The following is a 26,110-nucleotide window of genomic DNA, read 5'->3' as shown; positions in this document are numbered from 1 at the left end:
TACAGGGTGCTTGACGGATGACAGGTGCTATGACTGGTAGATCTCTATTTCACACGAGAAACTGAGGCATACATCAGATAAGTCGCTGCTGGAAAGTGATGATGCCAGGATGCAGCCCAGATACTCAGACTCTGGGGTTATTCATCTACATGCCGTGTCTGCTCCTGCCCTGGGAACTGGAGCGCCTCCTCTGTATGTTAATACCCTTGGCTGAGTGCCATGTCCTGGTGGTGGGGGCACGTCTCTCTTCCACCTCTTGCTGTCTTGATACTGGGTTGTGTTCTGCCAGAGGGCAGTGACTGTCTGCTGCACGCCAGGGCTTGACCCACAGACTTAGATGGGTCTGCTTCTGTGGGGCCAGTTCTGGGTGTGCGGATGGTTTGCATTACCTCATCGGGTGCTGATTTCTTCTGCACCAGATTCTGGTAACTCCTAACTGTATGCTTCCTTTGGAGTTATGTAGCAGCAAAGCTGAACCTTTGGGCTTAAACACGGGTATTGCCGAGACATTTATTTGGAGTCCTCAGTTTCATTTGCTTGAATTTATTGAGCTTCCACGACTCTTTATTTACCAGGTATTTATTGGGAATCTATTATAATGGCAGGTTTTGACTTAAGACAACAAGGTGTAAAGATGATTAAGTGTGGTTCCTGCTCTCTCACAGTGTAAGAATGGAGAAGAGGGCCAGGCATGTAAAATATGTCAAAACATACCGTGATAAAAAGAGGCCCAGAGTCGAATCTATCTAGCCCGGTCTTGGCTGTTAGGATGTGGCACTGCTACACAAAGTGTGGCCTGCAGACTGGTAGCACTTGCTTAGCATCTGTGGGGCCCTATGTCTAATTCCCAGGACTAAAAAAAAACACACCCCCAAACAAACAAGAAAACAACAGCAGCAACAACAACATCATAAAGTAGTTTCTCAGGCTCTGATCTGAACCTACCTGATCAGAAACTCTACATTGGTGCCCAGCCCCCTCTGCTTTAAATAGCTCTCTGCCATCATTGCTTTCCTGGTAGTTGAAAACGACTGCCCCACAAGGTAAAATTCACATGCAGAGTTCAGGAGTAGTGAATGGGGTGGGGGTGGGGGGATGAGCTTGCTAACCTGAGTTCTATTTCTATCAATTTCTATCACAGAAACCAAGACCGAAACCAAGAGAAACGAGACAACAAGAGCAGCCCCAGCAATACTCACATGCATACAGCAATTAAATAAGAAGAGAGACTGGGTTAAAAATCCAGAAAATAAGACGTGTGAATGAGGCGATCCTTACCACTTCAAGTCTGTCTTTCATAGTCTACATGGCCCTTCTCTATATGGCTTCAAGTTAACTCTCTAAGGCCATCTTTATAATCACCTGCAGGAAATGCACAGAAAAAAGGGCTTGGCCCTCTCATCGAGCTAGGCTGACCAGACACAACAGTGCTGCCTGAGGCTGTGGAATGGCCATGTCAGTCCACCAATGTTTATTATGACGTGCTAGCTTCTGCAGGCTCCCTGTCGTGCTTGGATCTGAAGAAGGTACATGCAGATGCTTTGAAGAACTGACACCTGAGTTGGGGGTCAGTCTATCATATCTGGCCTCTTCAAAATGCTTGGAATGGAGGTAGAAGACTGTGGGAAGACTCTGAGAACCTGTCATTGATTTGGGATGATCGTGTAGGGTAAGGCCCCAAGCAAAGGGTATTGAGCTGGGCTCAAAAAGCAGGTGGGATTTGCAAAGCAAGCAAAAGGGATGACATGACAGATGGAGCAAGCTGAATTATCAATAAAAAAATCTAATTATTTAGAATTTTTAATGAATGGTTCACCTAGCTGAATTTGACCTGTTGATTAAAGCCATTTATTCAGGCTAGCAGGCTAACGGTAATTCTGCTTTTAGCAGGGAACCAATTCGAGTATTGCCACATAAAAAGGTTCAGGACTGACATGTACGTGGGTGAATGGGGTGGGGGAGGCAGGGTATTGGACCTACATGGACATCAGGTTTTAAATTTTGCACTCACAGATCTTTCTCCTAGTTTCGAATCATCATTCTGAAAGCTGGCGTGGCAAGGAATTGCCTGTGCAAATTAGATTCTGCGTGCCTCATAAACATAAGTGGTTCATCAGCATACATGGAACAGTCTGGAAGCTGTCCAGACAGAAAAAGCCACTCTGCAATCCTCCAGAGAGGCTGACATAATAGGAATGACGTGATGCTGAGTTCTCAGGCCACGGACCTCACCACAAGGGCAATTACAGAGACAGGAGGGGCCGAGGCATGGAGGAATTAGGGGATAGGGTGGGGGGATAGAATAAGATGGAACAGAAATTAGGGAGAAAAAAAATCGATGGAGCGTTCCATGGTTGGTGAAATGCTTTGTAAGATCACTGTGCGTTTGGGGAGATGGTCCACCATGTAACTGGGCAAAGGGGCTGATGATAGGTCCCCTGAAGACTTTTCTCATGGTCACAGGGGGTCACGGCTCTAAGAGTGTGACGGGCCAGGACCCCCTCTGGGCTCACAATGGACATACTTTTTAAAAAGCAACCAAGCATCCTGCTGTCTCTTCCTTCACACACCTTTCTTTCTGAAGCTGGCTTTCTGCTGGTCACATCAGGGGCCTGCAGGGGATTCACATGACGTGATGTGCTTTGCTATGGTTCAAAATCTTAAAGGCTGCTAGCCTGAGGTTCACAGCCTTCTTGAAGATTTGATGAAAAGGCTCCATCTGGCTTTAAGCTCTTCTGGTCTCTCAGGATGTTTGGGGTGGAGGGGAGATGAATCTGCAGCAGGTGGCTGTGAACTCACACCCCAGATAGGCCTTGTGGGGAAGGCTGGAGGAGGGGAGTGTCCTGCTGAGCATAGACTGAATTTGAGGCTGGGAGGAGTGGGACACACTTCGTTTGGTGGTGGGTGGTGTAGAGATATTTACTTCCATGTTACAGCTGTGTGGTTTCTTCCATGAAACTCAGTGGTGATTTTGTTTGTGCACTGACAGACTTCTTGCCTTGAGTTATTAGCCCTTTCTTTGGTCTACCTTTGCCCATGAAGTTTGTCTGTTGATGCAGCCATGGTTGCACCTTGGTGGAAACAGAGTTTGTTGCTGGAGCTGGCAGTGTGCCAAGAGATGGCAGCCACTGTGGCTTTGCCGCCTGCCAGGATGGATTCAGGAAGGCTGGGGGATGGTAGATGGTGAAATGGTGAACAGTGGCTGTTGGATCTCTCTGGATCTTTCCACCTTCCCTTTTCCGTTCTTCCCACCACTGCAGCCACTTATTTTCTTTATTATCTTCCAACACATTTCCTGATGGGACGTCTCAATCCGCCAAGTCATTTGGTGATACAAGGAATGAGGCCAGAGCTGAGCGAAGAGATATAGCGGATATTCGCCTGTTGTGGCATTTCGTTACAGACCCATCTGAGGACAGTCAGGCAGCGCTGAGCAGGAAGTCCACAGAAAGACCAACTTCTAGAGTGAGAGTTCAACCGGTCCATCATGGTGGCCACCTTTCATACCTTCCCCTTCCTGGTCTCAAGTGGTCAGAAGAAACTGAGAGCAATGGAGTTCGCTATAGAGCATTTACCACTCTAAGTAATAAATAAATGTCAACACCCAGAAAGCCTATGACTACTGAACAACACACAGAGCTAGAGAAAGTGGCCGTGCTCTGTGCTATCTCTTACTCCATGCTGTGTCTAGAACACTGATGCTGGTAGCTCCTGAGAGTCTCCATGAGACCCTAAAGTAACTCTCTGCTTCTGCCCAACCGGGTCTGTGTCACGCCACAATGCATGGGAGGGAAGGATGCTATGACTGAGCCCCCATAGGTTTGTGTGGCTTCAGAACCCATTACCTGTATTCAGATCAATGGCTACCTGGAATGTATATGCACCTCCTGTTGATGCTTTAGCCCCAACAGGGAAGGCCGTAAGTAAATGCTGTATTTTTCTATTTGAGGTTAGAACTCGGTATTGATATTCTTTCAGCGAATCAGTCTGCTCAGCTCCATTCACTCTCTGGATAGAGTGGACAAGCTTTGCTGGGGTGGTGGCCCAATTCCATTAGCCTTGGTCTACAATCCACATGGAACATGGGCTTCTGCACTTTCGGGCCACGAAGAAGGCCAGCCTACAGTACACAACTCCAAATAGCATATCTAAGCATTGTTCTTCTAAATTATTCATGCTGTACACGTGATTGCCTTTCCCTTCAAAGTGCAAATATTCTTCCTTCAGTAGGTCCTTCTCTCCCATCGAGGAACTCGGCAGGCCCTCTATGAGGTAATATCCAGATAGCATTTTGGGCTGTTTATTTAATCACTTGCCAAGAAAAGGGTGATCTTTAATCTTTTTAAAGACTCCATGGATCTCCTTTTATCCCTAAATCCCAACCCAGCAGCAAAAGCCTCCATTTATAAAGTGCTTAGATGATGGCTGAATTAACAAATACATTGTTCTAGGATATTCACTGCATACTATCTGTGACAGCCAAAACAAATCATACTTTAAAGTCCCACAGCAGAGATGATAAAATAAACCGGAGTACATTGGTAGTATGAAATATTAGGTCATCATTAAAAATCATATCAAGAAACCACATTTAATAACATAGGAGAAATGCCTGTGATTTGTGTAGAAAAACCTCTAAAAATTATCTACATGATATACTGTAAATCCTGTTAAAATGAATACAAGTGTATGTGCTGCCGATGGAGAAAATACACAAAGTGGAGACCCTCACTTTTGAGTGCTATGGTTGCAGATGACTGTCTGCTGCCATACAGTTTCTGGCATTCCCAAGTGTTTGTTAAGAAGGTGACACTTTATGATAGAAGCCTCCATGTTTATGTTTGTGTATATGTTTGTATGTAGACTATAAACGTTATCCATCTTTAGTTGTCACATTTGCTTTTACAATGAGTAGGAAGACCAGCAACCCTTTTATTGGGAAGCGCATTCTGTCTTCAAAGAGCCTGTGCTCTGTTCTCGGCTTTAAGTGGCACACAGGCATCTATGGCATGTCTGACCATTTCATACGTGTGAAATCTATTCCTGTCCCTGTTTTCTCTAACCCAGTCAAGGAGAAGAAGGTGCTTTGAAATCTCTTTACTCAGCCTGCCAATGACACTAAACATGTCTGAATCTGGCTGTGTTTCCAGATCCAGTGCATGGCTCACGGCAACATGGTGAGATTCCACACCTCTCCCTCACTGGTCTCATGGCTATGGAAATCATTATGAATACTTACTGTTCTAAGTAATGAAAATAAACTTCTATAGAGAACCATGGTTCCTGAGTAACATTCGGAGCTGGAAAGAAGTGATCCTACCCAGCCCAGGGGAAGAGACCTACTATTAACCCTAGCTTCCGGCTCCAGCTGGGAAGCTGACATGCATGGGCAGGAAGCTATTCTATATAGACAAGGACCATTGCTGAGAAGTCAGCCCTCAACATTAGCACCCAGTCCAATCCTTTCTAGGACCTGTGCACTGTGACTTGGAGGGGTGGTGTATCGACAGACTCCCTTCTCTTGTCAGCTTCCTAAGAGCCAGGGTGATCTAGGTACATACAGACGTGGCTCCATCTCTCCCTGAAGGGGAACACAGTGGTTACTTCTCTAGGGTCTTAGAGCTGTGCATCATTTATCACATCGTGCCGTGACTGCCTCCTTCCATGGGATTGGTCCTTCCTACAAAGGCCTTCCAACAAAGGCCTTCCAGAGTTACCTGGGGCCCACCATTGCCATAGGGGTATTGATCTGAAGACACAGAGGCCTGCTGATAAGTACAATGAGACAGGCAAGTTTGGAAGGACCTGACACATGCACAGGGATTCAGCTCTCTCTCTCCTCTCTCTCTCTCCTCTCTCTCTCTCTCTCTCTCTCTCTCTCTCTCTGTGTGTGTGTGTGGTGTGTGTGGTGTGTGTGTACGCATATGTGTGTGTGCATGTATGTGCCTTCATTACATACTCCAGAGCCTAACACAGCACATGGCATGTGAACCTTGAGCTCTGTTGGCACCTAACATATAATGACTGTCAGAATGGCAGGAAAGCACCGCAGCAGTAAGATGTTAATTCCATTTCAGAGGCAAGAAAAACAGGCCCAGGGAACCACTTGGTGGAATTGGGGCCATCAGTGGCAGAGCCAGCCAGGGTTGAAGCGGTTTAGCACCCAGACTTTGAGCTAGCTTGTGTACTCTGTTTCCTCCTGCTCGTCCTCATGAATATCTGTGAGTTTACAGAATAAGAGTGGATAGCAGGGTGTGTGGGAACACAAATGAGGGGGCTCTCAGGCCAAGGGCAGCACGAGATGGCCAGAAAGCAGATGCAACGAGAAAAACAGGAGAGAGTATAGAAGAGCCATAGTGGGTTTTTTTTGCAAGGGTCAGTCCACACTGGGCTATGACAGAACTCATGGGATGGGATGGGCAGGCAGGGGAAAAGTCTTTCTATGCCACTCTTCTCTTCCCAGCTTAGGATCAGGTTCCCCAGAGGCTAGGCCACTCTGGAAAGAACGGGAGCAAACCTGAGTTGTTCTTTCCCATGAGACTATGATTCCATCTTCCAAGGGAGCTGCTCATTCTTAATTGTTTCGGGCACAGCATATACACACGTATCAGGCTTTTACCGGAATCAGCACACTCTGACACTGGGCAATTCTGGACTGGATACTTTCAGGGTCTTCCCCATACACACCATTAGAACACATGGCTAATGGTGGCATCCTGTCACTGTGTGCTAACCCTGAGGAACGTTCCCTGTGCTGTATCTCTTCCACACCCTCCTCATGTCTTTGCTCTGACAGGTTTAAAGACAGCTCCAGGGATTTACTCCCTTAAGGAGACAGTGTGGGAAATCCGAGCAGGTCCTTTTTCTTTTGTGTTTTATTTTATAGTTGGGTGGGAATGGTGGTGTGCTTGACAGCAGTAACCTTCAGCACTACCCATTAAACCTTCGTATAGATTGCCCCTGATTTCTTTAACCTCCACACGGGAGGGAACTGAACTGTGTAAATAGAGGGATGTGGGTGGCTGCTTTGCTGGAACAGAAACGAGGATCTCCCGGAACGTGTGCATGGGAAGCACACAGCCCAAGTCACTCTGTGCCCTGCAGGGCTCTGCTGCCTCTGTGTGTTACATCTTCTGACTGCCCCTGTGTTTCTCCCTCTCATGTTCCAAACACAGATACTCGTGGGCAGGGATGCAGCCGTGGAGGGGTCAGGAGGAAGGTACAGGATGAGAACAGGTGCCTTCTTTTAAATGTAAGATCTTGGTATCTGTTACACATAATTGCCAGGGACCAGGCAGGCCAGGCACCCAGCAGGGTGAGGGGGATGAAAGAGCATGAGAGTGGAAATCAAAGAGAAATTCTTAGCTTTGCTTCCTAGGAGAGGAGACAGGGTCTGGAATAAACGAGATACCCAAAGGCACAAGAATTATGGCTGGTGTTAAATTGGGTGCATATGAAAAACTGGCCTGTCCATCTCCCATGGACATATCCAGATCTGAATGTAAAGATTCTATAGAATATTAGCGATTGTGCTAGAACTATTAAGTTATCTCAGACAGCAAAGAAAGGCCTTTGAGACTCATCTGTAGTGGGGCTGAAGTGGTTTTTAACTTATCTTGGGAACATGCTACTGAGCAGCTGATATGGGTACAGGTGTGTCTTTTGAAGGGAATATCCACTTTAGGATATGAAAAATGCCAGGCCAGATTCGGTTGGTATCCCATAAAATGCAAACACAGTGAAAAACATCACATGCTTCTCACGAGTAGGGTGGTGACACGAAGGGAAAAAACAAGGCTGAGGAGCCTTTGAGTGGATGGATCCCTTTGTATGGCTCACCTCACACTGAGTGAAGCCCTCACACTGACCTCTCAAAGACAAACAGGGCCACAGACTAAAGGTCTCCTCATGTGTCATGACGCAGTTACCAACAGACACAGTAAACAGGAGATGCAAGCCAGGTTCAAGTGCCTGTTAATCACAGTGCGATTAGCCAAATGTAGGCAGGTGGAGGCCAGCAGACATGTAGCATATATACTTTATTATATGTACAAGTGTTTCCTGCATGAACCTGCACCTTAGATATGCCTAATGTCTGTGGAAGCCAGAAGAGGTCATAAGGTCCCCTGGAACTGGAGTTACAGACAGCTGGGAACCACCACGTAAGTGCTGGAGACGGAACCCAGGTCTTGTGTGAGAGCACCGAGCCCTTTTAACTGCTGAATGATCTATCTCTCTGGCCAAGTACACTGTCCTTCTACCAAAGCAGCTGTCGCTTCTCACGAGAATACCGATTAAAGCCTGTGTCAGTTCACCGCCGAACCATTGTTAATGCATGATAATGGGTAAAACCCTGACCCCAGATATAAATAATTACAGCGAAAACAATCTATACATCTTAACGAACCGCTTCTGGTTCACAGAATTCAATCTCATTCTCTTACTAAGCTCCACTCAGCTAAAGTCCTGCCTTCCATGCCGCACACCATCAAGGCAGGGGAGGAGGGACTTACAGCTGCTGAGGATGTGTGCTAGGCCAGATGGTCGTGTATTCCAGCAGTTCTCAGCCTGTGGGCCACCACGACTCCTTGGGGGCCAAGCTACCTATGCACAGGAATCGTATACTAGATACCCTGCATATCAAATATTTACATTACGATTCACAGCAGCAGCAAAATTACAGTTATAAAGTAGCAACTTAAGTAATTTTATGATTGGGAGTCACCACAACCAGGGGAGCTGTGTTAAAGGGTCACAGCATTAGGAAGGTTGAGACCCACTGATGTCTTCGCTGGTTCCCTTACCGTACGTGCAAATGAGAAAGGTGAAGTTCACCAGGGTCAAACAGCCAGCCCCAGGCACATACATGGCTCTGGGTGATCATCTTGGAAATAAATTCTTTCGTGGTGGTTTGAAAGCCTGGTCTGTTCCAAGTACCTAGGGCTAACAGACTGGTGAGTGGGGGACTTCTTTCAGACAGTAGAGCTATTCCTACGAGGTGTTCAGCTCCGCTCTCTAATGCATGGCTCAAACAACTGACGGGCTTCTTTGTTATTACGCAGCTGCAACAGATGAACATTCCAGGAAGCCACACAGAGGAGGCAAAAATTGCAGACAGGAAAAGAGAAGGAGAAGCGAATAGCTCACTAGCTGGCAAAGCCCTGGTAGATATGGAAAGAGCCCAAGTGTGCCAGGCAGGGAGGTGCCAGGGCGGTGACTGACATGTGCCATCTGGCTATCTCAGATCACTCACTCTGGCTGGGTCTGAGCTGTGGCTTTCCTCCTTGGCTGGAACTCCATGCTCATTGGTCGCTTCTAAGCTGATTCCACAGTCTACCTCAGGAGGCCTACACACGTAACAGTAAAGTCTAAAAACCTGCCTCCAAAAGATCCTATGACCTCTAACCTGCCCTGTTTACAATGTTCAGTGGATAGTAAGTGAGCTTCCTCAAGGCGGCCTCAGGATTGAATGTCTTTGATAGGCCGGAGTTTATGTGAATCATCCAAGTCAATCCAGTCAGCCCCTGAGTGTGTGACTTCCTACTTAGAAGATCTCAGGATTTCAAGGCATCCCCACATCCATGATTTTATTCCTTTCTCAGAAGAATTCCAAGGGAAGGGATTCCAAGACCAGGAAACTGAGGCCCACTGCACTTTGCCCAGCTTCTTAAACTAGACAGCAACTTCCTTGGAAGGCACAGAAGACCTGGCTCTAAGAGCGCTGGATGTGGAGGTTTGGGTTGAGAATGTGGAGTCCTGCAAGACAGGATTCTAAAGAGGGGCATTGGGGTTAGATGTGTGGGTGATGCACTGTGGGCAATGGGGAGACAAATGGTACATATATTCTGATTCTGCCAGTGGGGACAGGGCCATGCGGCAGCTTTGTTCACCAACTGTTCACTCAATCCACTCATCAAAGCCAGGGAAACCCCACACATGCAGAGATCTTGCTCTCATTAGCCAGCATAAAAAGCAAGCAAGCAAACAAAACCTGCAAGTCTCAGCATCTACACCTTAAGGGCTGTCCAGAGTCTTAACTCAGTACAATGGCATGGCAAGGTGTATAGGGTGGGGTGCGATATGTTATATGCAATGTGGATTACTTATCGTATTCACGTGCACAGGGCAGAGAAAAGTGCCTTCCTCTATCTAGCTCCACCCTTTTCACCTGCTGACTTAGTCTCTCACTAAACCTGAAGACTTTGATTTCCAATTTCCCGTTAGGCTGTCTGGCCAGGCTGTCTGGCCGGTTCTCCCTGCCCTCTCCAGGTTTTCTTGTCTTCATTCTCCAATGCTGGGGTCACGGGCACACATGGCCATGCCTAGAGTTTGGTTTTGTTTTCATTTGGGTGCTGGCGACCTGAGCTCGGCTCCTCCCACTTGTGCAGGGGGCACTTTTACCCACTGGGCATCTCCCCTGCCCGGAGGTGGGTTTGAAGTCTGGGATTTGAACTGTGTCTCCCACCAGCTGCCTCCTTCTCCCAGACATGTCACAGCCTGTGCTCCTGCGTCCTCAGCCTGAGAGCAGACAGTGGTCTTATGTCCCTCTGGAATCCCTTCCCATCCCTCCCTTGAACTCTGGTGAGCACACCAACACAGCGAGTCCTCCCTTAAGTACCCTATGTTTAAAAGCCGTCGGGGAGGAATCTCAATAAGGGAGACTTGGGCGCTATGATTATTAGGCTTTGTGCTGCATATAATTAAAACAAGAGTGAACATGAAATATATAATTTCTTCTAGTGCGGGCTTAATCAAGCATTCATTACCATGTCTGATTCTGTGTTTTGTGAAAAGGACTGCTTAGTAGGCATTTCATGCGAGGACGCTAATCAAATATAAAACAGAGATCGGGAAGAGTTTGGAAAGGACAAGAACAAAGCCACCAAAGCACACGAAGGGACAGTTCTCAGCAAGCAAGGTGTGTTACTCCATCCGAGAGCAGGAAGCTCCCAGGGCGCTACTCTCTGGAATTTGGGTATCTAGGAAACAGTAAGAGGAGCTAACAGGATCTGGCACCATTATTCCTTACACAAAGAATGTGCAGGCACACCACGCCACTGGTTGGGCAGAAAGCAAAGGTCGGAGCTCTCCTAATGGCCGGGCTGGGCATGAAGAGTCCTCTTTAGCATGGCAGTCATTTGTCCTCTGCACCAACAAGCAAATGTAATGTATACAAATGCAAGACATGGCTTAATGCTGACTGCTGCCCCAGTTGGCCTCCCAACACATGTTGTTTTGGAAAAGTAAAGGTCTTGAGGGAACCCACTGCAATTAGAATTTTTGATGGATGGATGTTTAAGCTGGTTTTTTTTGTTTTGTTTTTGTTTTGGTTTTTGTTTTTTGGTAAGCAAAGGTAATAATAATGGTGAACATCTATCATAGGATATACATTATGATAGTATTACCAAAGCTTATATTAAAAATCTATTGAATAATCTCAAGCCAATGAGACCGGGGCTTCTGACTTCTTTATGTTACAAAGTGCCATGCCCCCGGGATTCAACCAACATCCAACAAGAAGTGCAAACACCAGGTTGTGGTACCTACATTTGCATCCTCGTGGCTGTGGCCGTTCGTCTCCACCAAGTCCTTGGTACCTTTTAACTGCAACATTAGAAGAAAAAACAACAACAGAAAAGAATAAGCAAGCATATCCACTAAGCATACATCATCTTGTTAACTCTACCTCATCTGAGGTTGTGTTTCATAAAACTTCCGAGGACAAACAGATGGAGCAGATAATTACAATGACTCTTATTGAAACCGCTTCAAGAGCAATATTTTACAAAGCTCGAGGGCTGGCAAAAATAAATAAATAAACAAACAAACAAACAAAAGGGGCTCTTGGTCATTATTTCTTAAGCAAGATTAGAAAGCAGTTCTAAAGACATAAGACATATAAGATTGGTTCTTCAGCATGCTTAATGGTTTCATTTCCTGGTGGGATTGCCATTAATTTAAACCTTGCAGCGTTTGCGAGCTGCTACCAGCTAATGGATGTTATGCTAACGATCACTGGTGAGTGACGGGCTTCCAGCCACAGCGCATGCTGCAGTACTGCCATAGACATCCTCGTTGAGGGCTGGGCTGAATAACTGACACTGGGTATCAGGAGGAGACACTTTGTGTCTTTCAGGAGAAGAACAGAAAAACATCTCTCCCAACATGGAAGCTTTAGAGATAAAATTCTTTAGCAAATGAGATTTTTAAAACCACCCCCATTCTGCTTAAGACTAACCAGCCTACTGAGGGTTTCTGGAAAGCTCTGGAGTTGACATTCGTCTTGTCCTGACTCAGGGCAGACCTACAGTGACAGAGGGCAGTGGATGAGGGAGAGCTGGCCCAGCTCCAATAATCATTCTCTTAGTTTGTGATGCTCAGGCAGCAAAGTCAGTCAGTGACTTTTTTTTTTCCTTTTTCTGCCCAATGGAAAATACTTACTATGGGAAAGAATTTAGTAAAATCTGGAGGAAAATAAAATCATATATGCTACCATGCTTGATTCAGAACATTAGTTCCTTATGGCGATTTGTGCACACTGGAATAGAAGAATCAGGTTTTTAAGGCTATCCTCAACTTTTGAGAAAGCGATGCCAAGAGAGGGGTTTTGTTTCAGGGACGGTGACATGAGGATTTGAGGGGGAGGCAGCTGATGATGGATCTAAAGAGGTTTGGGTCATTGCTACATTAACTGAATTAGGCACAACGAAAACTTCTTCCATCCTTCTTAGGGCTGTATCATTGGTGGTTGTATGTTTGGCAGCTATAAGGGTGTGGTGGTAATGCAAGATACAGGAAAGTGCAAACAGGCACATGCCACACCACAGTGATGAGAACAATACTGGAGTGTCTAAGGATAGATTGTAAATGATATCCTTCCCAGGCTTAAAATTTCTTATGATGGAATTCCTCATCTTCCCTTTCAGACCCTTTGCTGCTTGTCTCCCTCTGTCTGGAAACTCCACCTGTGCATGTGTGCATCTGTGTGTGTGTGTGTGCCCATTTGTGTGCATGTGTGCACATGTGTCTGTGTGTGCACACATGTCTCTGTGCATGTGTGTACCTATGTCTGTGTGCATGTGTGCACCTGCCTCTGCGTGTGTGTGTGTGTGCCTGTGTACACATGTCTCTGTGTGTGTGCAACTGTCTGTGTGCATGTATGTGCATGTCTCTCCGAGTGTGCATGTTCACAGGTCTTTGAGTGTGTGTGTGTATGCCAGTGTGTGTCTGTATGCATGAGTATACATGTCTTTGTGTATGTATGTGCATGTCTCTCCGAGTGTGCATGTTCACAGGTCTTTGAGTGTGTGTGTGTATGCCAGTGTGTGTCTGTATGCATGAGTATACATGTCTTTGTGTATGTATGTGCATGTCTCTCTGAGCATGTGTCTCAAATGTTTACTAGCACACATATGACAGGTGATGTCCTACCCTCTTAAATGTATTCCAGTCTTCTCAGTGTACATTATGCCACACAGCTGCTCCCTTCCCACTTCCCTTCCACCCAGGGAACTCCTGCAGGCCCTCTCTTTGCAGTGAAGGCTCCTGGTCTTGCTTTTTGCTCCCAGACTCACTCTCTATGCCTTTGGCCTATTGTTCTCCTACCCCACCCCCACCCCCCCACACACCCCCAGCTAGAGATGGACATCTTCCCAGGTCTGGGGGATATGGGTTATGAACTATACTCTAAGTGTAGAATGGTCTCTTCACTGCCAAGGAGATGAAAGGCAGGAGTATGTGGGACTGGTAGACCCAGGAACCGGAAAGTCATGGAGCAGAACTGAAGAGCAGGGGCAAAGCCTAAGGATCTACTCTCAAGACCCAGACTCGGCAGGATTCACAGACAGAGGCAGTTGCTCTTGGAAGCAAAATTCCAGAGGGGACATATGTTTTCATGTGGTGGGTGTTTGTGAGAGCTGTATCTATGATGGTACTAAAAAGATCTTCTTGCTTGGAGTTACTCTATACAAATCCAGAGGAAGGCTCATGAGGCCATGCTTGGGTATGTAGGAGGGACCTATCTTGCTCAGAGGTAGAACATGCCCACTGCATGTATGTTGCCTTCTACATAGTTGGTAGGGACAGCAGGGGAGGCGTTTGCAGGCTAACTGCTCAGTAGTAGCAATGGTAGGAGTACATCTGGCTGCTGTGTGTCGCTGGCCTCCTCGGGCTCAAGCATTCTTGGTGCCTTTGTGTGAAAAAGCCATTCATTTCACATTACCATTGCGGATGGAATAAACATGTTTTTCCCCTCAGTCGTATTTTATAGGTCTTTAGCAATTTTGGTTGTTCTGCGTTTTTTTTCACAGCCTCTCTCTCTCTCTCTCTTTTTTAAGTGATGGAGAGTGGCATGGGATGCTCCTCCCAGTGCCTGTGCCTTGCTTCTTAAGACCACATACCAGCAAGCCTCCTCTAATATATTCTACACAACTCATCTCTTTTGATAAGTGGGCTTAAAGCTTAAATCAGAATACAGAATTTGAGTCAACTAAAAAAATAAAAAATTCATGACAAGCAAACCGGTGAAAGCTATAGAAAAGCACAAAACAAGAACAAAACAAGAACCCCCAAAAGCAGAAAAACCCAACCCACTGAGGAAAAGAGCCCAGTCACAAAGCTCTGTCTGGGTGGTCCAGGTCAAATATGGGCTTTGTTTTCTTGATGTCAAGGTGAGGGTGGCGGGCACAATTACACATCTGAGGAGGAGGTCACTGTGAATTTTATCAGCCTCAGTTTTCAGCTCTAACTAACATAGCCTAACCCGTGCGGAGTCAGCTTCTGTTTGTTGTTAATAGTTATGTTTATAAAGCATTTCCGTCCACATCGTGAATGTTTCTGCACAACCTAACATCACTTTCTCCTCAGAGGGTAACAAAGCACAATTGTACAATTCCAAGTCAACTATGAAGTGACTGAGTCACATCTCCTTTGAAGGTATTTACATGGTACGAAGTTCTCATAACTGTATCTGAGTAGAAATTTTTAAACAATTTCTATTTTGGTGGAAGAGAGTTGGGGGTCCCTATCTGTGTTCCCTTGACACATCTAATTAGCATTCATCACATACTGGGCAGAAAGTACTCCCAGGGCACCCAGGCTTCTCCAAGAGAGACAACAAAGCTAAAGCTTGACCTCACTCCGCTGACCTATCTTCCCCTAACGGAAGACAATACCTTCCTAGACACTTAACAGCGTCAGGCTGCACTTCCATTTCAGAGCCGGAACGAAGCAATCTGTTTCCCAGACTGCAAATGAAAAGTCAGTGGCTCACCCAGATCAGATCAGGTGGTCCGATGATGCACAGGAAAGATAGGTTTGAAATGTCTCTCTACATCAGCACCTTTTATCCACATGTCTATGGGAGCATCGTGGATTATGCTAAACTCATTTCCCTCACTCTTAGACATAAGAGAAACTACCTGCTGACTTCGGACTTAAAACGTTATCAAAAATCATTTGTCTTCTGGAAGAAATAGTCACATAACTCGGGTGGGCTCGGATCATCAGAGTAGATACAAGGGGTGAGGACAGGGAGGTTGCGGCGAATGCCATTATAAATCCCACACAGCGGGACTGCTGGGAGCTGGGAGGGAATGCAGGGTAAGTCTCCTGCAGGCTTCCTTCAGCCCTGTTTGTATATGTGATGCACTGGCCTGTGTTTGTCTGCAGTGTCTGAAGCAACTCAGAGAGCAGAGCAGATTCTTGCTCACTTACCTGCTCCTGGAGGACTTTCAGCAACGCTTGCGTGTGAGACTGCTCCTCCTTCGCCTGCTCCAGTTCCGACTTTTTGTTGTTCAGCTCCTCCTGGATGGCCAGCAATTGCTGTGAAATCAAGGGATAGTTGGTGTGAGGAGGGCTAAAGGGCAGGGGAATGTAAGATGCTCACAACAGCCTCCAAACAACACCAAGGGCTTTGTTTGTTTCTAAATGGAAAGGCTTCATAGCAACACCAGGTAACTTCTGTGATGGGTTTCCCCACATACGGTAAGGAGCACTGCAGTTCTGGACACATAAGTAGGGTGTTTATGATACTGACATGTAATATTTGTGAAGGCACCATTATATTTCTCTGGCCAATGGGTATTTGTAAAAAGACATATTATCGTGTTTATGAAAACAAAGTGAGAGATGAAGAATGAGGGGCTGGAGAGAAGTTCCAGAGGGTAAAACCGCGGTTTGGTTCCACGCACCCACAGGGCAGTGGATAACAGTTTAACACCAGGTCCAGGGAATCCAATCCTTATTTCTGGCTTCCATGAGTATCTGGACATGCACACATACATAAAAAAATAAATCTTTTTTAAAAAAGCTAAATATTAAGCCAAAGCCTACTTGCCCAGTTTTCCTTGATTTCCATATTAAAGTGAAGCTAGCTTTATGGCAACACCGTACAGCTATTTCCCCAAGTGGCAGGAGCCACGGAAGATCTTTCTACTTTCTCTGTTGTGACGGAGATGTTTTATTGGATCAGCAGGACAGAAGTCCAACTGCAATACATATATCAGCTGAGAAAACTGCTGATATAAGCTGTCAAAACACTAAGCTATGGCCTACACCACAATTTTCAGGCAGGGCCACGGAAGGGATTTTGTGAGCCTTGAGCCCTCCTTGCTCTATCCATTGTAACTCATCTGGAGGCTTAGCTTGTCTGCTCAAAGCCCGGGGCTGCTCTGCCCTGGCTGTCTGAGGTTCACACGCATGCAGGCTAGAGAATATGTTCAAGAGCTGCAAACCTGGCCCTGGAAACAGCCACATCTATCCAAAAGCCTCTTGACAACAAAGGACCAGTTTGAAAACACAGAAGAGCATGCTTGCCTGCTGTGGCACATAATTAACGCTTCTCTATGGACGGGAAAGAGTAGTGTGGTCTGAAGTGAAGGGGCCACCTCCAGTGTCAGGTCACAGAGCAGCTGGCCAGTTGCTAACCACAGAGTCCAAGGCACACTCACACTGGAAGCCCCATGCTTACATCCATCACTCCGAAGGACGTCACTGAATCTTCCATACCACGGGTTTTAGAGGAACGGGGTATGGAAAATGCTCACAAAAACTAAACCAAAACAAAAGGAAACATGCATACACACACACACACACACACACACACGTGCGTGCGCGCACACACACACACTCCATGCCTTCTTCTGGACTTGTTTGTTAGTACAACTGCCTATTTTGAAACTGTATAGATTTTTAAATCTCCCTTGGTTTCTCTGTATAAATAGTGATTTCTCTCCCAGTCTGTGATCGTGGCTCCCTCTGACAACTCAGCGGCCTACGGCACAGAAACGTGGGGACACTTCAGGCCCTGTGGTGTACAGAGAAACAGGTAAAAGACAGCAGCACCAATGGGCTATGCCCTGCTCACTCTCCCTCATCGATGGCCAGAGGACGGCCCGAGGGTGTCTGATATTCTGATGTAGGTGATGTCAGCTGTTTTTTCCTTACTGGAAAATTACAAATCTAGGGTAAGTGGACTTCCCACACAAGCATGAAGACGTGAATGGAAAGCTTCAGAATCCATATGCCCTGGGTTCAGTGGTTTGTGTTTATAATTCCAGGACTTCTAAAGTGAGGTGGGAGGCAGGGATGGGCAAATCTGAGACAACCGAGAGTCAGCTGGCTTGATGGACACAGCAGGGAGACCTGAGACTCCCCTCTCTAACAAGGTAGAAGGCAAAGATTGAGACCAGAGATTGTCTTCTAAGTTCCACACATGCTGTGTGGCATATACACACCTACACTCGCAAATGAAGAGATGAATGGACACAGACACAGACACATAGACACACACACACACAGATACACGCACAGGAGGAATATTTTAAAAATATTTCAAACCCAAGTTTTAATTCAAGAGAACAAAATGAACAGGAAATTGTCTTCAAAGGTAAGGGATGTTTATCTGCTCAGTGCCCAGCAGTGGAGGGTTCGTTATATCAAGGGTGGTCATCTATGTGCAGAGCCCTGAACTGTGAAGCTGTGCACACCCTAGATACCGGGAAGTACGTGAGAATGTGCAGCTTGGCTACAGAGGCCAGGGAACACAGAGCTTCTGTTTAATCTGGCCACATTCACAGGAAGGGATCTGGACACTGCTCATGCAGGAGCCGGTCTGTGATCTCTACGTCCTGCTTGTTAACCTACTACCACATCTGTAATGAGCATACTGTTCTAGTAATGAGGGGGAAAAAAAATCAAATGAGCTTAAGATAAGGGAAAAGACTTGATTACAACTCCTAGCTGTTACTATCAAAAGTGAATACATGAAAAACTTGGTAGAACCTCCCGTCACACATATGCACACACACACACACACACACACACACACACACACACACACACACACGCATGCATGCACACATGCATCATGTGTGCATACACACACATACATACCCTTCCCCTGACCTTACTTCACATTTATGTTTCCATTTATTCTCATCTTCCTTTGAATTCTATCTTGGAACAAAGATCTTGTGTTCATCCCTATTTCCCTTTCTTCCTGTGTACAGACAATTGCTTGAATGATTATAACGTCTGGACTTTTACTTGAACTTATTTTTTCCCTGAAACACATATATTTCTTTGTTTTGCATGTATTTTTTTCTGGGACACTGCCATATTCCTTACCATTTACTATATTTTCAATATGATTTCTATTATTAGGGTTGGCCTGTGTTAACATTTTGTGCTGCTTCTGTGGGGTATGTGGACCCAACTTACCCAATCTGCCCTTCCAGTGGAGAATTGGCACCTGCTGTTCTCCCAGACTAGACAAGACGGCAGTGGACATGCCAGCGCATGCTCCCTTATTGTCTTATGGGAGGATTTCCCTAAGCCACTCTTCTAGTCAGACTACTTCAAGGGCGTGGGCATGCTTAAAGGGCCTATGTTGAAGCTGACCCACATGACTGCTGGGCAGGACCACTTACCCTCCCTACCTGCAGAAGGAAAACAGCAGTCAGGCATCTCACCTTCGTCAGTAGTAGGACATAAAGAGTCCTCGTTGTAGAGAGCAAAGAAAGGCCTGAGTGTTTTCCAGGGGTACTGACATGTCAAGGACCCCAGTGCCTCAGAACTACAGGATTGGTGAGGCCTTCCACCTGAGGCCCAGAGGGATGGCAAAGCCTTCTATGGATCTCTGTGTGGATGCTGATAGTGTTTGCAGAAAATGTCCACTACAGCTTTCTCCCCCTAGATGTTTACTGCCTGGAGACTGCTCCCCTACAGGGCCTGTTCCTTCCATGTTCAGCTGTATATAATAATAACCCCACCTCCTTGTTTGGCTGGATATAAAATCCCCTTCCTCCTCCTTGTTCAGCCGTATGCAGCAGACCCCCCTCCCATCCCTTCCTACCAGTTCAACTGTATATGATAGACACCCTGCGCTTCTGGGTGGGGGTGCTCCAGCCTCCTCTCTAGCTGAACGCCCGACCCACGTGACCCCAGCTTTTCCGTGTGCCCTTGTGTTTGTCTTTTGTTTATTTGCTCACTGTCCCAGTCAGGTCAGTCCCTGGACCACTCAGCATGGGGCTCTTCATTTTGCAAAGTGCCCATTTTCTATCCCTCCCCCCACCCCCCTGTGACCACGAGCAGCACATCAGATGCTTGCAAGTTCTGAGTTTTATTTACATTTCTTAAAAGAGCACTCAAGGATAAGTGGTTCTCCATTCCTCCCTGGATACTACTGCTGCCTGCTCCTGGGGCCCGTGGAAGCCCAGTTAACTCTGAATCACTAGAGGTGGCGCCCAGGCATTGATTACTTTCCTAGTCCTCCACAGGTAATAATCCTAACGAGTAACCAGGGTTGGGAGTCACAATTTCCTTCATGTCACTCTCACTGGCTACAATGAGGTTCCAGTCCCTAGCACTCCACTTTGACTGTTCTGACATCATCAGCTCTTATACTAGTTTCTTTTCTTCTCCCAGCATGCTCTCTACAGGGGTGTTACGTATACCCAGGGCTTTAGCTTGCACACTACATGTGTTGGCTGTTGACAGAGTTGGTCTTTTAGACCCTTGCTTTCTCTCAGTATGCACTAGCCCCTTAACTAGCTATGCTTCAAACTGTGCCTGTTAACTACCTCTCTCCTCCTCTCTTGGTATACTCCTTACAACCCTGCCTGTTCTCTTACCTATGCCTTGCTCTCGCCAATGCCACCAGCTTTTCTCTGGATGCTGCCTGTCCCACTGATATCCATCCTGAACTCCACAAGAATTAAAGGACTCACTGGTAAAAGGACAAAGCAAATCCAGGGCCAGCAACACAATTAGATACAATAGCCTTGTATCTTACTATTGCTGTGCTGAAACACCATGACCAAAACCAGCGTGGGGAGGAAAGGGTTTATTTGGCTCCCACTTCTACATCTTAGCCCATCAATCACTAAAGGGAGCCAGGACAGGAACTCAAACAGGGTAGGTATCTGGAGGCAGGAGCTGATGTAGAGACCACTGAGGTAGGCGTGCTGTGCAGCTTACTGACTCACTTCCCAAGGCTTGCTCAGACTGCTTCTTTATGGAGCCAAGACTACCAGGCCTAGGGATGGCTCCACCCACCATGGGCTGGTCCTTGCCCCATCAATCACTAAGCAGCCATATCTTAAGGAGGCATTTCCTTAACTGAGGTTCCTTCCTTTCAGGTAAGTCTAGCTTTGACATAAACTAGGCAGCACACCCTGGGTTCTTCAGGAAGACACCTTTCAAGCTCTCAAACAACAGGAGCTGATCTACCTTCTCTGTTTCCAAAGCACTTGCTGCTGTGTCATATTTTATATGCATGTCAACTAGATGAATTCCATCAATAAGTTAAAAATTTTGTTTATATGATATGTAGTAGGTAGTTAATGAGTGAATGGATGGAGAGATAAACGAATGCTTGCCCCATTTTCCCTTCTTGTATGTAATCAAACTATGATTCCGAAAAGAGAAGGAACAAAAACTATCTGAGGCTCCCTCACTGAATAATTTATTGTTCTAGGCATACAGACATTTAAAAAAACATCCAGAAGAGAATTATGGCTCCATTTGACGCATTTGATTCATTATTTTGGCAGTTCTAGCTATCCTGAAAATCTGAGGAATATTCCCTAAAAGGTTAAATAATTCCAATCAATGGATTTATAATTGTGTTATTTATTCCCCATGTCCACTCTGTCCTGACCCCCAGAGAAACTTCCAACACTCTTATTCTGTGCATTCTATAAAATTAATGCTTTCTTTGGTTTACAAAGTATAAACTCGAGAATCTAATATTTATGTATTCAAAAACAGTGGTGATTCAAACTGCTATCCTTCATTTGACTAGGAACCCTATAAAAACAGTAAGATAGTTTACAACTAGACAATTTAAGTTAGCTTTTCTGGTCCTTTTCATTGAAATTTATGAGACTGTATAATATTCTTTCTAGTTTGAATTTTTAAGTACCAACGTGCCTCAATTACAGACATTCACAGACAGCTAGAACTTAATCAGAAGTGTCTCCCGGTTGGATTGGCTGACTGCAGCATAATTTTAATTTAACATTTGAGAGTATGGCATTAAACAGATGCACTATTACATTCTTGGGTGGTTACAACTGAGTGTGTTCCAATTAGACAATTATCCATATGTCAATCAAGTGGAAACACTCCAGCGGACAACAAGCAGGTAAATAAATGCTGTACCTGACATGGCGTGATATTTCTAGGCTATGGATTTAATGAGATCATTTGTAATGCTCTTTGGAGATGAAGACTTTGGTGTGTAGTGGGTCTTCCCTTCTAACAAATTCAAAGAGCATTCCGAATGTTATTTGGAGCCCTAGAATAAGTGAGGTCACATTTCCATTTTTACAGACAGGAGAATCATAGGCTCATGTATGTCATGAACTTGAGGTCACACTGTCTAGGAGAGAGCTATTGCTTACATGGCTCAATTTTCTTAGTTCAAACTGCAATTTCTACCTTGGCAACCATGCTGCACCATCAGTTTTAAATGGAAATCAGAACACACCAATGGAAATCAGAAAGTCCTCCTAATGAGGACCTGAACTTGGGCATTCATCATTCCCTCTTAGGAGCAGGCCCCTGAGGGACTCTATTGTGAGCATTGCTATGTGCAGTCTGCTGGACTGAGCTTTCCTTTAAAAACTGCAGAGCCTTCCTTGAGTTTTTGTTTCCTAATTCTTCTAACCTTGCTACCGACACAACGTTGGTAGATGGCAGAAGGCCAGATTCTGCGGATGCTAGAGATGACAGTGTATGTGGCTTGTATCACATAGACTAACACCATTGCACTGACGATGGGTACTTGCAGTGGTGAGAACTCAGAGCTCTCAGGAAGCCTAGAGCATGGCAAGGGGACAGAGGTGGCAGATGTCACAGATGGAGTAGACCTTGAAATACAGTGTTGGTTTTGTGCCAACTTCTTCCGTGGTGACGGGAGTGACCATCCTTTCTAAATTTAGGTTGATTTAAATTGGAGGCACTTTGATTCAACCTGAGCTCTAAGGACAGTGACTGACCCACTGACTTGCACTCCCAGTCTCCTTCCCTCTTGTTCTTACTCCAACCTTTTACCAGGGATTAGCTCTATATTCAGTCCTAAAACAATCTGCTTATATCTACTCCTTCAATGAGCTCTGAGCCTCCCACTTGGCTGGATAATGTGGAGGATACAGAAAGAAAATAAATTCAGGGACCCTGTCTTCAAAGTGAAGGGCCATGAAGATATTAATATAAACACAGTAACTAACATGACAACACATTATGCTCCAATAATGACTATGGCCCATGTATTTTACAAAACAGTCCCTGGACTTTTGGGTGATCAGCTTCCAGGTCAGAAGAACAGGTTGGGGGGTGGGGGTGGGGGTGGGGGTGGGGGTGGGGGTGGGGGGCTGTCCTTTGAATCACCTGTTCCACTGGAGAACCTACCCACTGAATCTTTCAATCCATAGAGCATCATAAATTTTAACTCACACGTGTTTCATTTTGACTTGGGTTTAACAGTTATTTCTACTTTCATAGATTTGCTATACATCAGATGCTCGGGTCACTGAGACACATCTTGAAGGACAGTAGAGTATCACCTAAGGAAGTGAGGCTAGAAATTTCCTGAAAAAAATTCTACTCCAAGCCATGATGGGTGTGCCTAGATGGTCCACTGGGTCAGCACTTTGAATGGCTAGTCTCCATGGTAATGCCCTTGAGCATCCTTGCAGTGTCTATATGCCTTGCCTCTAACCAGATTTCCTCAATTATTTGGGCCTGCAGCATGATTTCACATGGGGTTAGATTTCTCAGCTTAATGACCTGCTATAGCTCTGAGATGGGGACACACACCCCTTAACCCTTCCGTGCTAGGGTGATAGATATTTCACCCGGACACATCTTCCAGGGCTCTTCACGCTTTCTATCTCTTCATTCTGCTTTGTTTCTTGCCTGATCCTAAGCCTGTTTAGGGATGTCAACTTGGGGTTCCTGCAAGGGGGCCAGTTCTTCGGTGCCTGGAAATCCTGAGCCAGTCTCCAGCTGGGAAAGGAAGTTGAGAAGTAGAAATCTAGTGAGCATGCTCACAACCTGAGAGCAAGGCTGCCCCGCCCCGAAATGCAAGCACGTGGGGCGGTGTTTCTGATGACTGAGGGAAACGTGACTCAAGGGGAGGGTGGGCATTTACCATTCCGTACCTGCAAAAAGGGAGAGGTGGCACTAGCTGGAATTTTCTCATTGCAGGAGACAGTGAAACTACAGAAGATCTATTCTAGCTGGAAATGTCATCTGCTCCCACCTGGGATGAAAATGCACTTCGATTTCACATTGGGATGAGGGGAACACCAAGCTGTGGCCCTTGTATCAATCCTGGCACCTCCCTTCCTCTGCCTCCGGCAGGGTGACCCCTAGGGGAGGGACATCTCCTGGAGAGAACTCCTCATTCAGATGACTGATAACAGGAGCGCCCGATCTTAGAAATGAAATTGTGTTCAGAGCTAATATCCTATTACACCAGGCTATACATATTTAATTCCCTGGGTCTTTCCTCATAAATCAATTCCTCCAGGCCCTTAATCTCGTCAATATCTTTCCTGATATTGAATTTTAAATGCCATTCTCATTGCTAGGCAGAAAGGCGATCTCTTGTTTTTGATGGGGTCAGGCTTCATTTATAGCCCAGGGATGTCTGGGGCATGGTCCAATCCTCGGACCCTCCTGTTCAGAACCTAATGCCACAGCTGAAAGACCCCAGGTGCAGGCCTGCTGGGGATCAGCCCCTGAAAGATCAAGACCGTGAGCCTCGGGGGCAAGCCTATGGGTACCCTGGCTCTTGGGACACTGGGGATATTAGTGAGAAAGCAGAAACAGGGATTATCTAGGTCCTCATTGGAGTTCTGAGTCATAAAGCAATGTGTCTCCCCCAAAGGCAGTCTGCTGGCAGGGATTCTGTCCCCCAAGTCTGAGAAAAGGCATGACACAAAAGATGTTTGTGTACCTCTAAGAGAGATCTTCCAGGGTGTTTGGGTCGGGAGAAGAGAGAAAAAGCCCTTAGAAAATGGCATCTCTGAGCTAAAGCAGTCTGAATTCTCTGGGACTGACCTTTAATAAAATAGGATTTCTCCTGTTATAGAGAGGCATGTCTGGATGTGTTGGGAGGGGGGAGGCAGGAATCTTTTGAATAAAGCAAAATTTCCAAAAGGTAATATAAGTCTTATAAGACACCTAGAGCCACAGGGAAGGTGGAAAAACATAGGAAACCACTGAGATGTAAGATGTTGAGGGTCTAAGCTTGCAGGAGGAGGTGGGGTGGGGTCCCTACTTCCAAGTTGCTTGACTGTGATGCAGGAGTTAGGCATAGTGATACTGAATTTTAAAGCAGTGACTAAACCTACCAAAGGTTCATTCGTTACCACAGTGTGCCAGCAAATCATACACGAATCACATGCAAAATCAGCGATGACCTCCTCCACAAAACCTATTGATCTAAATGCTAATGGATTGTTCCCAGAGCTTCCGACATTTAACGAGACGCGCCTTTAGAGTGGTCCACTCCTCTGTTCCACAGAAATATTTACACAGCACCATGTGCCCATCTCTCAGTCCCTCCCCAGTCTGCCTTCACACACAGGTTCACAGTGGCACATACAGACTGACTCTTCTGCACACATCTCTAAAAAGATTCATTTATCACTTGTATGTGTGTGCGTGTACCTGCCTGCTTGCATTTATGTGCATTAGCGATAGTGTACTGGAGCCTGCAGTAGAGGGCAGCAGATCCCTTGGAATTGGAGTTACAGATGGTGGCGAGTCACTATGGGAGTGCTGGGAACCGAACCTAGGTCCTTCCCAAGATCAAGAAGCACTCTAAACTGCTGAGCCTTTTCTCTACCCCAACACACACCTCCCCCCTTTTAACTCAGGGTAATTTATTCTTGCTTTGGTACTATATACACTTTGCATTTCAACAATAGACTCAAAACGAATGGCTACAGCACAGTTACCACAAAGTTTGAGTACATCTAGCCATTAGACAGGACGACTTCAGGAATCTTTGCTTAAAATTCAAAAGTGGGACAGAGAACTATGAAATCCTGTCTGGTTTTTTGATGGGAAGTCCATATTTTAGTTCCCGTGTGTGCAACGTTTGTACTGAATGTTGCTATTTTAACACTGTAGCTTGTTCTTGTGTTCTTTTTGGAATTGTTTGCTTTGAAACTAAGATACAAGTCAGTGCATTGCACCCATGACGTAATTAGTAGTCGCCTGCAAAGCGCTTTTGCATATGTTTGGGTTTTATTACAATCTGCTTTTATTTACGAGATAATGGTTTATAAACTTATGTTTGCCACCAGAGAGGGTCGAAGTTCAAGCTGGCAGGTTCAGACAACTGTTGGCTGTGTGCTTTTTTTTTCTGTTTGTTGCGCTGTACCTCATGTTTATAGACATAAATACATATAAATACAGCTGAAGTTCACTCTAAGACAATGTCAAGCTTGTATATATACTTCCTCATCATTACTGCTACCAGTTTCACGCAGTGATTAGCACAGAAAACAATACCATTTAGAGGGAAAGGCTTGCAAAGGGTATGTGTCTAGTGTGCATAGGTATTGTCTACTCTGGGCAGTTTGTCCCCTAA

At 45.8% G+C, this 26,110-nt stretch overlaps 1 protein-coding gene across 13 annotated transcripts in view; it reads right to left on the bottom strand.

Moving 5' to 3' along the window:
* Enox1 (ecto-NOX disulfide-thiol exchanger 1) overlaps window positions 1–26,110 on the bottom strand; it is a 584,295-nt gene that overhangs the window by 42,450 nt on the left and 515,735 nt on the right. For 12 of the 13 annotated variants that reach the window (XM_085828788.1, XM_029469169.2, XM_029469174.2 and 9 more), the window contains 2 exons: window positions 15,715–15,822; window positions 11,548–11,604 (listed from right to left, as the gene is read on the bottom strand). In XM_085828788.1, the coding sequence (XP_085684914.1) occupies window positions 11,548–11,604; window positions 15,715–15,822 (165 nt within the window). The remainder of the gene's footprint in view (window positions 1–11,547; window positions 11,605–15,714; window positions 15,823–26,110) is intronic. The other variant, XM_085828792.1, reaches the window with a different exon arrangement.

Source organism: Mus caroli, unplaced genomic scaffold, assembly GCF_978045245.1.
Source record: "Mus caroli unplaced genomic scaffold, Mus_caroli_1 scaffold_12, whole genome shotgun sequence".
NCBI classification, from domain to species: Eukaryota; Metazoa; Chordata; class Mammalia; order Rodentia; family Muridae; genus Mus; species Mus caroli.
The sequence above is the reverse complement of the archived record's forward strand: the minus strand, read 5'-3'. Positions and strand labels throughout refer to the sequence as shown.